The 14054-nt window shown below is 48.4% G+C and overlaps 1 protein-coding gene across 2 annotated transcripts in view; it reads right to left on the reverse strand.

Annotated features, from left to right (window-relative positions):
• The window catches only part of LOC132435811 (transmembrane protein 132B), a 235582-nt gene that overhangs the window by 6430 nt on the left and 215098 nt on the right, over positions 1 to 14054 (reverse strand). For both annotated transcript variants that reach the window (XM_069541301.1, XM_060027875.1), the window contains 3 exons: positions 7721 to 7926; positions 3167 to 3437; positions 1202 to 1393 (listed from right to left, as the gene is read on the reverse strand). In XM_069541301.1, coding sequence (XP_069397402.1) covers positions 1202 to 1393; positions 3167 to 3437; positions 7721 to 7926 — 669 coding nt within the window. The remainder of the gene's footprint in view (positions 1 to 1201; positions 1394 to 3166; positions 3438 to 7720; positions 7927 to 14054) is intronic.

Below are 14054 nucleotides of genomic sequence, written 5' to 3' on the forward strand. Positions count from 1 at the left end.
CCGCTGGCTTGAAAGGCACAGTGCCCTGGTATCTTTATCAACGACACGTCAAAGTTTAAAGATGGGGGAGAGTTTGAGAGTTGGCAATAATTGTCAACAGTGGTGATTGGGTGCCTAGTAGCCATGCTTGTTCAAGTAGCTGAAATGGAATTTCTGAGTACAGTAAGTCCCCTACATCCGAAACTTCAAGTTGTGAACTTTCAAAGATGCGAACGTGCGTTTGCATGTCCAATCACATAAACTAGTTCACGTGTCCGGCGTACGTTTTCACGTGCCTGCATCCTCTGCAAGTGGTTGTGCTTTTGTGTCCTTTGCTGCACAGGACTGTATAGAGTACAGCAGTGCTCTACCATCTCCCTCGTCCTCTCCTCCAGTCAGTAACTCTTCTTGCCCCTTCACTCGACGCCAGCCCCCGTGTGCCCGCTGTTGCGCTGTACTACTGTACTTCTCAAGGTCCTGTCCTGTAAGATTAAAAATGTCTTATTTTGGGCTTCCCTGGGGGCGCAGTGGTTGAGAGTCCGCCTGCCGATGCAGGGGAGGCGGGTTCGTGCTCCGGTCCGGGAGGATCCCACATGCCGCGGAGCGGCTGGGCCCGTGAGCCATGGCCGCTGAGCCTGCGCGTCTGGAGCCTGTGCTCCGCAACGGGAGAGGCCACAACAGTGAGAGGCCCGCGTACCGCAAAAAAAAAAAAAAAAAAAAAAGACTCATTTTTTGTGTTTGTTTTTTATGTATTATTTGTGTGAAAAGTATTATAAGCCTATTACGGTACAGTACTATATGGCCAATTGCATTAGCTGGGTACCTAGGCTAACTTTGTTGGACTTAACGAACGCACTCTCGGAACGGAACTCGTTCACATGTAGGGGACTTACTGTAGCAAAAGGCACCTGCTTTGGCAAAAGGGAAAACATGTGAGCCTCTGGTCACGGTCTAGCAGCGGACTGTGCCTAAAACAGATAAGGCTGCTCTAAAGCAAGTCGCATATGGGCGTGTGGTGGATGGATTAGAAACACTAAGAGGAAACTGTGTCTAAGCCGCTGAGTACTTTCCTCAGAGACAGGACAGACTGGATAAACAGGAAGAAGCTTCAAAGTCACCAGTCCCGGCCATGAGTGCTCTCTCTACGGATCTCCTTTGCGGGATGTGACTGAGAGAGAAGTGGTCTCCACTGGCCAGGGACGCAAGGGTTCTGGAATCTTACTTGCTGTGGGGCTCGAAGCACATCCTGGGCAACTGCTGTCGAGATGATGGCTCTTTTGTCCAACCTGTGAGGCCGCAGGGAAAGAGACAAGCCGGCCACCAACTGCACGCCCAGGTCCACGATGGTGACACGGTCATCCAGGACGGTCACCGTCTTCTCAGCCAGGATGGAGTCAGAGAGAGGTGACAGGACCTGCAGGGTCAGCGAGACACCTCAGTCTCTGCCCCTCACACCATTCAAAACTCCTTAACTGGTGTTTCCACCACCGTGTTCTCCCAGGTTTCCCGACATGAGTGCACGTATGGAAATTGTGTGTGTGAGTGTTACGCCCCTGTTCAATTATGCTCTCCAAGTGAAGGAGTTTTACAAGTATCATCTTGGTCCCTTTTCTTTACTTTGATTCACATCATGATAACAGCACTGTATTTTCAAAAACAAAAAAACCCAAACAAACCATGATTTAATTTAAAGGCAATAACTAAAAATTGCCCACCTGGGTACCAAGCACCAAAGAGTAACATCTTTCCAACAACTAATATTTAGGTGTGAAAATGGCAGAATTGTGGTAAAGCTTTAAAGGACTGGTGCTCGGCCATCTCCCCCTGCACTTATTCTTTTCAGTGGGCAGTTAGATGTCCACTACGGGCCATTAATCACCATTGCGTGGGCTGTTGCGTCATCATCGGATAAACCAGGAAAGCAAAGTGGGAAAGAGAATCTTATTCTCCTTCTAAGAAACCACTCCGAATGCACCATCTAGCTTGCAAGCGGGGGTGACTAACAAATGGAGAGGAATATCTAGGAGGCAGAATTTCTAGACCTGTCCTGCCCAAGAGGTCCTGCTTAATCTCTCAAACCTGTGACTATGATGAGACATCACCCTCCCGACTATGTTATAGGATATAGCACAGCTGGCCTTAGAATAGAGAGGTTCTGCTGGGTTAGCCGGGTGGGTCCCCTGTAATCACACGGGCAGAGTGCTTTCTCTGGCTGGTGGAAGAAGGGAAAGTCAGAGAGATTCAAAGAGTGAGAATCTGGTGATGGAGAGGCCCCATGAGAAGGAAGGCAGGTGGCCTCTAGGAGCAGAGAATGAGCCCTGGCTGACAGTCCACAAGGAAACAGTGTCCTCGAGCCCACACTGCGGGGAACTGCATTCTGCCAGCAACCTGAGCTGGGAAGCAAATCCTTCTCCCAAGCCCGCACAGAAGCCCAGCCTGGCCCACACCCTGACCACAGCCTTGTGGTACACTTGGCTTGGTACTCCAGGCTCACCTGGACTCCCCAGCTTCAGAACTCCGAGTTGATAAATTAGTGGTGCTTTAAGTTGGGAGACTGGTGGTGACTTGTTACATAGACATAGAAGAGTAATGAAAATATAATGTTGAGTACAGCTTTGTCAAAAATTAACTTTGGCAAAACCTAAAATCTGACTTAATTAGCTCTGAGCGTTTACCAAATTAACATTTTAATTTGTTATTCAAAAACTATGCTGCAGTCTTTCTGCAGAATTACCCCGTCAACGTTGGCTAGAAAATAGTTTTCCTATTACTACAATAAAATGGAGAGCGCTTTTTATTAATTTTAGTGCAATACGTTTTATTTTTCAATTTTTTGTCCACTGTTAAGGTGAAACAGAGCTAAATGTTTAATCCTCAAGTTCAGGACAATAAAACTAGCTTTCACAGGTTCTACTGTCTTCTATCAGTGATACATGAAAAGTAAACTATCATATTGGGGGAAAGATTACTTAGACTGTGTGTTGAATTCAGCTTTGGTCAAAGAAATGAGATTTTTTTCTCAACACGAGATATAATTTGAGTCTAGATTGTTAGAACCGACGAACCCTTTGTTACTGCCCGTGATTCTCTGACACAGGCGCACACCGCCCTGCACGACAGCATCTACCTGGACCCTTATCAATACAGACCGGGGCTGTGGGAGGTGGCGAGGGGCGGGTGCCTGTACCTGCACGGTGGTGATGCCCGGCTCCCGGCCCACCAGGGTCCTGCCGTCCTGTAGCTGAGCAATTCTCGGCTCTTCCACCTTCATGAAATCCATCACGAGGTCAGTGACGTCAAACTGCCAGTCGGGGCCCAGCATGTAGCTCAGCTGACCCGAGTCGGGTGACTCGGCCACGAACTGGGTGAGGACGCGCACGAGGGCGCGCTGATGCTGCAGAGAGCAGCCCCTCCCCTTCCTCTCCTCGTCTTCTTCGTCCTCGCTGTCTCTGGCGGGCCTGGGACACACACACGGCAGAGCAAACGTCATCGCTGCGGGGAGGTGTCTCGCGCCCCCCTCTGTCCTCATTCCCCGTGACTCTGCCCTGCTTGGTGTGAGCTGCTCACCATCGGGTCACCCGCCTTCTGCTCCTTCGTTCATTCCCCGGGCACTGTCTGGTGGTCACCGAGCGCCACGTGCTCGGAGCACAGAAGCCCAGCTCGGCCCCTGCCGCGCCCACCCAGCACCAGGTGGGGGGACCAGCCCCACCCAGGCAGAGGCTGCATCTCTGTCCTGTGTTCTGGAAGTCTGCAACTTCATCACGATCCCCCGTGCGGGGATGAACTGGGGCTAGAGGAGGGAACGGGAGGTCTGGGGTCAGAAGAGCCGTGTGGAGGCTGGCCTTGAGCCATCAGTCACTCCCACAGATGACAAGGACCCCCCTTACCGCCCTGCAGGTGTGCTTGAGGAGATGCAGGCCAGGTGTGACGACACCTGAGGGCGGCCCTCGTGAACCATCACCTGGGGACGGTGCCCACACCCAGCCCCTTCCATCTCTACAGAAGTGGCTTCCTCTGAGCTCCGGGCCCTAAAGGTGATCAGGATAGAGCCTCCTACCTCCCATCCGCCCTGATCTGAGTGGTCACCGATCCGCAGAGGTGTTGAAACTACTGAACCACATCTGGCACCTGCGTCCTGGCTTCTCCCCCTTCCTCCTGTCCCCCTACTCGCCTGCCCACACCCGCCCTGAGAAACCCTCTCTGGCTCGGCCATTCTAGAACCTTCTCCTCGAGATACACCTGTCTCGTGTCCTTTACGAAAGGACCTGGTTTGATGGCTGCTGACTGGTCTGTGGCCCTCGGTGGATGGGTCTTGGGTCAGGGGAGAAAGGGGCAGAGACTTATACGCGCTGGGTTAGACCTAGCGTGTGCCGGGTCCTGCCCTGCATGCTCCTGTAAAGAGCTGACGTAAATGGGCCATGTGCCACCTGCCAGCCACACACAAGTGACCCACGTCATCTGCACAGGCCCCGAGGAACAGGGTGTTCTAGGAGCTGATCTCGCCGGTGAGGAAACCGAGGCACAGAGAGAAGGGGCAACTGGGTCACAGCCACACAACCGGTCACCTCGACGCGGAGTCCAAGCCTGGCCGCTGTCCCTCTACTGGTGTCCTCTCCCTCTTTCTAAAGATTAAAAAAAAATTTTTTTTGCTGCACCGCACAGCTTGTGGGACCTCAGTTCCCCAACCAGGGATCGAACCCGGGCCCTCGGCAGTGAAAGCGTGGAGCCCTAACCACTGGACCACCAGAGAAGTCCCTTTCTCTCCCTTTCATTTCTCTTCACAACAGCCCTGAAGCATGCTCCTGTCTCTACATGAAGAAACCAAGGATCAGAGCAGTTAATACGAGGCCCAGAGAGCTCGTTATCAGCAGTTTGGGACGAGCACCACGTCACTTCTGAAACCCACTTTCTTAACAACATGTCATTCCACCTCCCTGAAAGGTTAACCCTCAAGGTTAGAAAAGTAAAACTAGCTTTCACAGGTTCTACCATCTTCTATTAGTGATGTACATAAAGTAAATTATCATACTGGGGGGAGATCGCTTAGACTGAGTTTAATTCAGACTTGACTGGTAAAAGAAATGAGATTTTTTTTTCTCAACACTCTTTAAAATGGAAAAATTAATTTGAGTTTAGATTATTAGTTACAGGAAAAAAATTTCACCAGCACCTAGCAATTTGAGTTTCCCAAAGTGAGGGGTAAGTGTCCTTGCTGTTAAGTGAGATGATTTTAGGTGGCAGTAAAAACACTGACTGACATACAGAAAGGTTATTTCCATGTTATTTTTCAGTCATCCTGATTATATCCCAGGGAACGTCTCTGTTTGGTGCCAGACGATCTTTAAGGGCTCTCTGATACCTGCTAGTCTCTCCCAGCTCACAAAGACAAATTCAGACAAACAACTGTATCTACTCAGAATTTAATAAAAATATTTTATTTTCTTTGTATTAATTTTTACTAGTTGGCTATTTTTTGATAGTGATGTGGAGTTTCTCTTAAATAAATAGATAAAACTGAAAAAAGAACAGTAGTAAGTGTATTCTAGGTGGTACTCAAAAGTTGCAGTCTCATAAAAGTGGTGAGTGAATAAATGAAGTTTTAGAAATACCATATTCATAAAACAATTGCATTCTGTTGTGTTAAAAAAAAAACTTTAAATTTCGAGGTCATTTCAAATTCATTGAAAGTTTAAAAGATCATACAGGGAGGTCCTGTATACTGTTTACCCAGCCCCCCAGATTTAACATCTTGCATACCTGTGGTACAATACCCAGACCAGCAAATTGACGTTGGTACAAACCACAGAGCTTATTCAGATTTCGACAGGTTCATGAATACCCATTTGTGTGTGTGTGTATGTAGTTCTATGTGATTTTTATCACATGCAGCTTCATGTAACCATCACCATAACCGAGATACAGAACTGGCCCGTCACCACAGGGGTGGCCTGTGTACTGCCTTACACTTCTACACCACCTCTAACTCATGGCAACCACTAATCTTTCTCTTTCCTATATCATCATAAATGGTACCACACTGCAGGTAACCTTTTGAAGCACTGGTAAGGATGTGGATGTGTGTGTCACTGGGTGACTTAACACACTGCTGGTGGGAATGAAAAATGGAGCAGCCTCTCTGGAAAATAGTCTGGCTTCCTTTAAAACTAAATATGCCCTTGGGCTTCCCTGGTGGCGCAGTGGTTGAGAGTCCGCCTGCCGATGCAGGGGATGTGGGTTCGTGCCCCGGTCCGGGAAGATCCCACAGGCCGCGGAGCGGCTGGGCCCGTGAGCCATGGCCGCTGAGCCTGCACGTCCGGAGCCTGTGCTCCGCAACGGGAGAGGCCACAGCAGTGAGAGGCCCGCATACCGCAAAAAAACCCAAAAAACAAACAAACAAATAAAACTAAATATGCCCTTAACATACAACCCAACAATTCCCCTCTCGGGCATCTTCCCCAGAAAAATGAAAATCTACATTCATACAAAAGCTTGTATGTCAAGCTTCTGTCATAGCATCTCTATCCAAAATAGCCCCACACTAGAAAAAACACGTGTCCTTCCATGGACGCATGATTAAGCAAACTGTGATACTCCCTACCAGGGGATACACTCAGCAAAATAAACAAATGAATTATGGAAACATGCAACGACTGGGGTGGATCTCAAGGGAATTACGCTGAATAGAAACATGTCCATTCTTAAAGGTTTCATACCGTATGGTACTATTTACCAGCTAGAGAAAACTTTCTGCTTTCAAAGGGCTCAACTGATGGGTTAGGCCCACCTGGATAATCTCCATCTTTTAAGATTAACGGATTTAGAATTTTAATTACATCTGTAAAATCCTTTTACAGCAGTCCCAGATTTGGGCTTGATTGAATAACCAGGAGATGGGACTCTTGAAGGGATGTTATCTTTAGAATTCTGTCTACTGCACGATGTATCCTTTCACTGAATTCTTGGGATAACTCTATTCAGTAACTCTATTGTCATCTCCAATTTATAGATGAAGAAACAGGAAGAGAGGGGTTAAGTGACTTGCCCAAGGTCACACAGCCATACGTGAGAAAGCCAGGGTGAAACTCAGTGGCCTTATTGCAGAGCCCACAACTTAACCATTGTACTGTGCTTCATAGAGGGTGGTTGGCATTTATAAGCAGGAAACTGAGGTAAGGTAGGAAAGAGGAACAGGGAAGTAGGGAATAGAAAAAGAGCTCTTCCCTTAGGGCTTCCCTGGTGGCGCAGTGGTTGAGAGTCCGCCTGCCGATGCAGGGGACGCGGGTTCATGCCCCGGTCTGGGAAGATCCCACATATCGCGGAGCGGCTGGGCCCGTGAGCCATGGCCGCTGAGCCTGCGCGTCCGGAGCCTGTGCTCCGCAACGGGAGAGGCCACAGCAGAGAGAGGCCCGCGTACCGCAAAAAAAAAAAAAAGTAGCATAAGAGCTCTTCCCTTAAATGCCAGGCCTTGTGCTAGGTACTTCTTATGAGTTGCATCGTTTTACTGAATCCTAGCAACTATTCTACGAGGTAGAGATGATTATTATCCCTATTATAATCGCCTCCTGTCAAAGTAAGTACCCAAGTCAGATCCATCTGAACTCCGATCCCACTATTACCCACTGTGGATTCAGCTTCCCTAGGGCCTGGGTCCCTGAGGACGTCTGCCTCAGAGCGGAGCCCCAGGAACCTCAGAACCACAGTCCTCGATGAACTTCGTTCCCCCACCCCCTTGGTTCCTCACCTTCGGTTGGAAGCCACTGGGATCCTCCACCCTTTGATCTGGCTGAGCTCCGTATCCGAGATGTCGACCTGCAGGGGGAGTCTGGGCGCCCAGACGGTGACCTCTAACTGGGAGGTGAAGTGCTGGTGGGTGAAGTTCACGATCGTGTCCACTTTGCTCTTCATCTCCTTCCCATTCGCAAAAATCGAATCGCAGCCGTTGGAGACCTTGGGGGAGGGGACAGAATCTCCAGATGCATCAGCAGGAAAAAGCCCGTGAGAAACTTGACAATGAAAGTTCATGACCTGCAACAGCTCTGATTTATGAGACCCAAGACAACCAGGAGAACATGACTTGAACAGAAGGTAATTTGTAGGCACTAATTAGGGACAAACGCTGATAAACAGACTCCAGGAAAACCATTTTGTATTACGAACCACTGACAAGTAAAATCATAAACATAATTTAATGGAGTTCCATAACCTTTGTTGCCTTTTGTGTGTGTGTTTCTCCCTTTACCTCACCTCCTTTATGTACTCAAACCACCGCTAATCAAACCCCACTTGCAACACATTTCACTCTTGCACCGTATCTGGAGATGCTTGCAAAGGTATCTATATGTTACTAAAACAACACTTCGGTCGAGCCATAAAGGGGATTTTTTTTTCCCTGAAAAACCAAGAGAGCTTTGCACTAGATTAAAATCCTTGTAGGAAAATACTCATGGAATGCACTAGAAATGTGGACGTAATTATTTTTGCCCCATTACACTATAATTTTGCAGGATGGAGGTGAGGACGCAGCATTTTGTTACGGACTTCTGACTCAGCACGCGGAGGTACCCTTCAGCGTGCATGCATTCGCGGGTTGGCTGTTAGACAACGTAAGCCCCCATTTCACTTCACGTCTTCCGGATAAGCAAGGAAAACGTTGAAGACTTTCTCTCCTGGACCACCAGGAGAATGAATGTCTTTTACGTATGTATCTGGGTCGGGCGGGGGAGGGAGCAAAGGTCACGTTATGTGCAGAAGACACAAAACCAACACTCAGTTCAGCACAGAACCACAAAACTGCCAGGGGTCCACAATCTCATTTTACAGATGAAGAACCTGAGGCCAGCAATGCGACGTCACTGGCTGGAGGTCACACACTACTTTGAGGGGTACCGTGTGGTGCTGGGCTGCTGTCAGGACTCCCCAGCTCACCTGGAATGCCACCAGGCAGCCCGTTTTGCAAGCCACAAACGAAGACTGCAGTACCTGCAGCCCAGGCCTCCCTTCCAAGCCCGAGGTGCACACGTCCAACTGCCCCCTCCATGTGAACAGGTGAACGGCTCAGAGCAATGTCAGCAGTGCCGAGGTCGAAACTCAAAGAACAAACCTCCATGTTGTTCGGGACAAATGATCATCACCTCCCTCCTCCCCCCCAAAAAGGGCGTGAATGTGAATTTTCTCCCACGAGAAGGAAAAGATGAGCCTGGTTCACTGTAGAGTGAAATCAAAGACTGAGGAGAAGATAACTAACGAGATGCTTAAACCCCTTCCCGCATCAGCCTCGCAGACACAGGTCCCTGGCATTGCCACCTCACAATGGCACCAACGCCTTTAGGAATCTTTAAGCATAATTGACCAAGGCCACTAATGGGACGATGGGCAGAAATCAGTGACACTGACCTGATAACCTTGGGCCACAAAGCAATGAGCAGCCGTGCTGGAGGGAAACTGCATCAGGCTGAGTTCATCTGGGGAGCCGCTTCCCCACCCTGTCAGAACTTAGCCTTCCACAGCCCCTTGCCCTCCAGGCTCTACTACCCTGAGCAGCAAATCTGCCCGCAGATGGCAGTGGAAAGTGGCAGCTAATGTGTTTCTCCCCCTGAAATTCCAGTGGGAGTTGAAAAAAGACAATTCAGGGGCTTCCCTGGTGGTGCAGGGGTTGAGAGTCCGCCTGCCGGTGCAGGGGACACGGGTGCCCCGGTCTGGGAGGATCCCGCATGCCGCGGGGCGGCTGGGCCCGTGAGCCATGGCCGCTGAGCCTGTGTGTCCGGAGCCTGTGCTCCGCAACAGAAGAGGCCACGGCAGTGAGAGGCCCGCGTACTGCAAAAAAAAAAAGACAATTCAATCACTTTTCGAAGCTTAAAAGAATCTACTTCGCCCGTCCCCTCTCTTTGTCTGCTTTACTTTTTAAAAGGGAGAAGAAAAACCATGAGGCGAGCAAATCAGCTGTCTTTTAGGGCATGTTTGAGGGATGTACATCTGCATTATTGTGCCCAGGATTGTAAAGAGAGCAATCAGAACAAGATTTTCTATTAGAGCAGAAAATGGAATGGAGCGCCATGTTCTTATTTTCAATTCCTGCGATGGGGACCCAGTGCTGAGCCCGACTGCCCTTCCTTAAGTACTTAGAAAGGGGAGGAAGACCCATTCTAGAGAAACCCCTGCCTTCCCTCCAGAGCACTGCCCCGGGAGACATTCGCTAAGACCCCTAAACATCCCTGCGCTCAGTGGCTACACGCAGACCCATCTCAAGAGAACAAGGCTCCTTACTGACAAGAACTCTACAGTGGATGCAGCAGGGGGGTCCGCCCTCAGCTTCCCCTGGCTCAGGTGGGCATCACCTATTGCTAGAACTTTCCCCATCCTACCTTCTACAGTACAGACCTCAACTGTCCTGAATTTTCAGGATTATGATGATCTATATGAGATGTATGTATGTGTGCATGTGTTATTTCCTCTCGAAGGAATGGTTTAGTATTTGCTAATTCAGTGTTTGCAGTGACTTTATAAGACATGACTACTGCAAATAATGAGAATTAACTGCAGTAGGTACCTCTTATTGGTATAGGACCTCACTGCCTTCCCCTCTCAAAGCCTTAAGCCCCACAAATAACGCTGTGGGGCGGGCATCATGATTTTCATTTTACCTGGACCGAATCCAGTGTAGAGAAAGGGAACATCACTTCCCAGGGCTTCACCTGTGTGTAATGATGCCCGCCAGCCCCCAGGACTGCTGACGCCTGGCCCAGTGCTATCCCCCCTGCCTGTTCACGTCAGTCCCCGCCAGAGACTTCCCACGGTACACGGGGCAAAGTCCAAACTCCTGATCACAGCTTACAAGACCTAAGGACCTGGTACTACCTCCTTCTCCAGGCTCCCTTTGCGCTTCCCTCCCTGCCCACCCTGCACACACTCCCCACCAGTCCCCCATGGGTCTTCTCTCCCATGGCTCTCCTGAGCTTATCCCCCTCCGGAGGCCTTAGCGCGATCTTCCTGTGACCGAGACCTGCCTGTCATTCAGGTCTGAGGCAGATATAACTGGTTGTCTACGGGCCACTCAATCACACACCAGCACCGCTGCCCCATCACATACACACACACACATCTTCCTCTTTTCTGTCCAGCCATATGCTCCTTGCCAGCGAGTGGCTTAGGGAAAGGCATGTGACACAATTCTGGCCCAGGAGGCGTGAGGAGTCTGCTGGGGATTCTGGGAAGGGCCTCCTGGCTTCGAGATGCCCAGAAAGTGGTCCCTCCTTCTCCCACTGGATGCTGCCACATGGGAGGTGACGACAGGAGCTGCAATGGTGATCTCAGAGCCTTGGAGGGCTGGCCAAGGACCAGGCTGACACGGCGAGCATGGAAGGAGAGAAAGACGGAAGGAACCACATCCTCAGTGACCACCTGGATGGACCACCGGGCCAGCCCACCTGGAACCACCTGACTTTTCAACTTCTTATCGTGTGTTTTTCTTTCTGTTGTTGTCAAAGCCATTTTGGTCCATGGTATTTTGTTACTTGCCACCGAAAGTGGCCTAAATGATGTAAGAACTCAGCTCAAATGTCACTTCTCAGAAGGGATTGCTTGAATCATTTCTAATGTAAAGTTGCACGCCCCTCACCTGGCCACTCTACTACTCTCCTCTATCTAATTTACTGTGTGTGCTACTATGTAAACTATATTGACACTGTTTCTGTGTTACTGACAGTACGTTATACTATTCATATTACTTCAGTCATATGGGTTACACGATGTTAGTTACACTGGACTGCTCTATCCGTGTTATATTTCATGATTTACTTTTCAATATTTATCACTCTCTGCATGCTCCTGGTTGCTTACTTGTTTCCTATCTCTGTTCTCCACCTGGAAGTGATCTGCTTGAGACCACGGACCTGTCTCCTCTGATCTCCTGTGTCTCCACTTCTAGCGCAGGGATGGCCCACATAAAGTGTTCAGTACATAGGTGTTCAATGTGAGTATGACACTGGTTTCCTCTGGGTCCCATTCATTCTTGTGCCCCAGGAGTAGCCTGCGTCTGGGTTAGAAGTGGGAGAAGGTGGCTTAGGCAGTGTTATGCTCTGGATATCATGAGAGGAGATAGGCTGGTAGAAGAAACCTAGTCCAAATCCTAAGGAAGTCTGAGGTCAATGAGATGAGAAATTTGGATTCCCCGTGGCGGATTCGGCCTTCTGGCTAGGAATTGAGAGACCTGACCTGTGTCATGTCCCACGGTGAGGGCGTGTGTGTTTTTGGAAGAGACAGCTAGACACTGCAAGGTAAAGATTAGATCAGGTTCCCACCACTCAACCAACAGATACCTTCAGGGCTCTCTGAGCCCCCGGAGGAAGCTGGAACAGCCAATGCCGTGAATCCTAGTATAAGAAGGGCTGAGGACAGGTACGTGGAGATTGAAAATGACGGCTCGTGCCAGGTTAATCTGTGAGCATGCACCAGGTGGCCTGTCCATGTCCTTTTAGGAAGGCTGCCTTTGGAGGCTCATTGTTTTACTGTCAAATTACGCTTTCACAGTTTCAGTACTTTAGAGTAATAGAGGCAAACGGTGGTCTCCCGATGTAAATATGTTTCCTTTGGGGATCTTGTGAGAGACAGCATTCGCTTCATTTTCTATTCAGGAAAGAAGCAAGAATTGAGTCTGTGTATCAGTGCCCTCCCTCTGAGTCTGCCAGACGGCTGAGGCGTCTGTGTCTGCACCGTAGGAGCTACCCCTGCTGTACAAGGCTTCCCTCTTAATTAACCCCTCCCCGTCTTGAGAAATGTGTTAGAAAGAAAAAACCTACATCATCACGGCAATGGAAGCAGTCTCTCTCCTTGGCAACTCGGTAAGAGAAGTTAAAGAAGGGTAAATGGTGTTTGTTTAAGGTAAATAAAGTGAAGGGAGCCTTCTGCAATGTTCGTAATGAAAATAAAAATGAAACAATGCCTAGTTCAATAGATAGCAGTGCATACAAATTAAACACTATGGATCCTACAATAAATTTAAACAAAATTTAAGAGAAAGGAAAAATAATCATGATATAATATTTAGTGAAAAAATGATGGAGTTAAAATTATATGGACACACTTATATAACTGAATCACTTTGCTGTACACCTGAAACTAACGCAACATCTTAAATCAACTATACTTCAATAAAATTAAAAATTTTTAGAATTATATGGACACGTTAATACTAATTTTATAAATATATGTTATGTGTGTTTGTGTATTAATGAAGAATAAAAAGATTTGAGGAATGGGGGAAGCTATATAATCAAAGAGTATGTTTCTCACAAATTCACGATAAATGCTGAATTACATATTAAGGTAGGCAAAGAGAAACTATGTAAAGAAAAAACATCTTTCAATTCAATCATCAAATCAAGCATTTTGTATTTATTACCAAGTTTAGCAAGTACATTTTGTCTGAGGAGCAGTGAGTACTCAAAAAATATTCATTTTGCCTTAAGCTTTTATATCCCCAAGAAGTACAAAGAGCAAAAATAATAGCTATCATGTATTGGGTGGTTACTTGCATCATGCATTGTTTTTAAAACTTTACATAGAATGATAGCCATTAAATCCTCCAGATATCCCATTCGTGAAGTGTTTTGTCCCTATGTCGTAGATGGGGAAAATGAGGCCCAGGAGAGACAGTTTGAGCAGAGATCACAGCTGGTGAGAGGCAGAGCAGGGATTCGCACTCAGGTCCTCTGAATCGGGGGGCAGGGGGTCCTCAAACTGTGTGTTACCCCCTCCGTACAGCCCACAGAAGGAAGACCTGATTGGGAAAGGCAAGACCTCAATACACACGTTGGGATTTTTTAAATGAAACTCATCAAGGTGTAATTTCTGTTCAACGCACCGTATCCGTTTGGAGGGTAGAGTTGGATGAGATTGACGGTGCATACGCTGTGAAACCACCGTCATGCTTGGACACAGAACACTCCCATCCTCCCGAAACATCCCTTGTGCCCCTTTTTGGTCCATTGCTCCCTCTGCCCTGGCCCCAGGCCACCACCGAGGTGTCAGTAAGCATGAGGTATCAATTAATTAGAGGCCAGCTTGATAGCTAGTGCTCA

The sequence above is a fragment of the Delphinus delphis genome, chromosome 13 (genome assembly GCF_949987515.2).
Source record: "Delphinus delphis chromosome 13, mDelDel1.2, whole genome shotgun sequence".
Classification (NCBI taxonomy): Eukaryota; Metazoa; Chordata; class Mammalia; order Artiodactyla; family Delphinidae; genus Delphinus; species Delphinus delphis.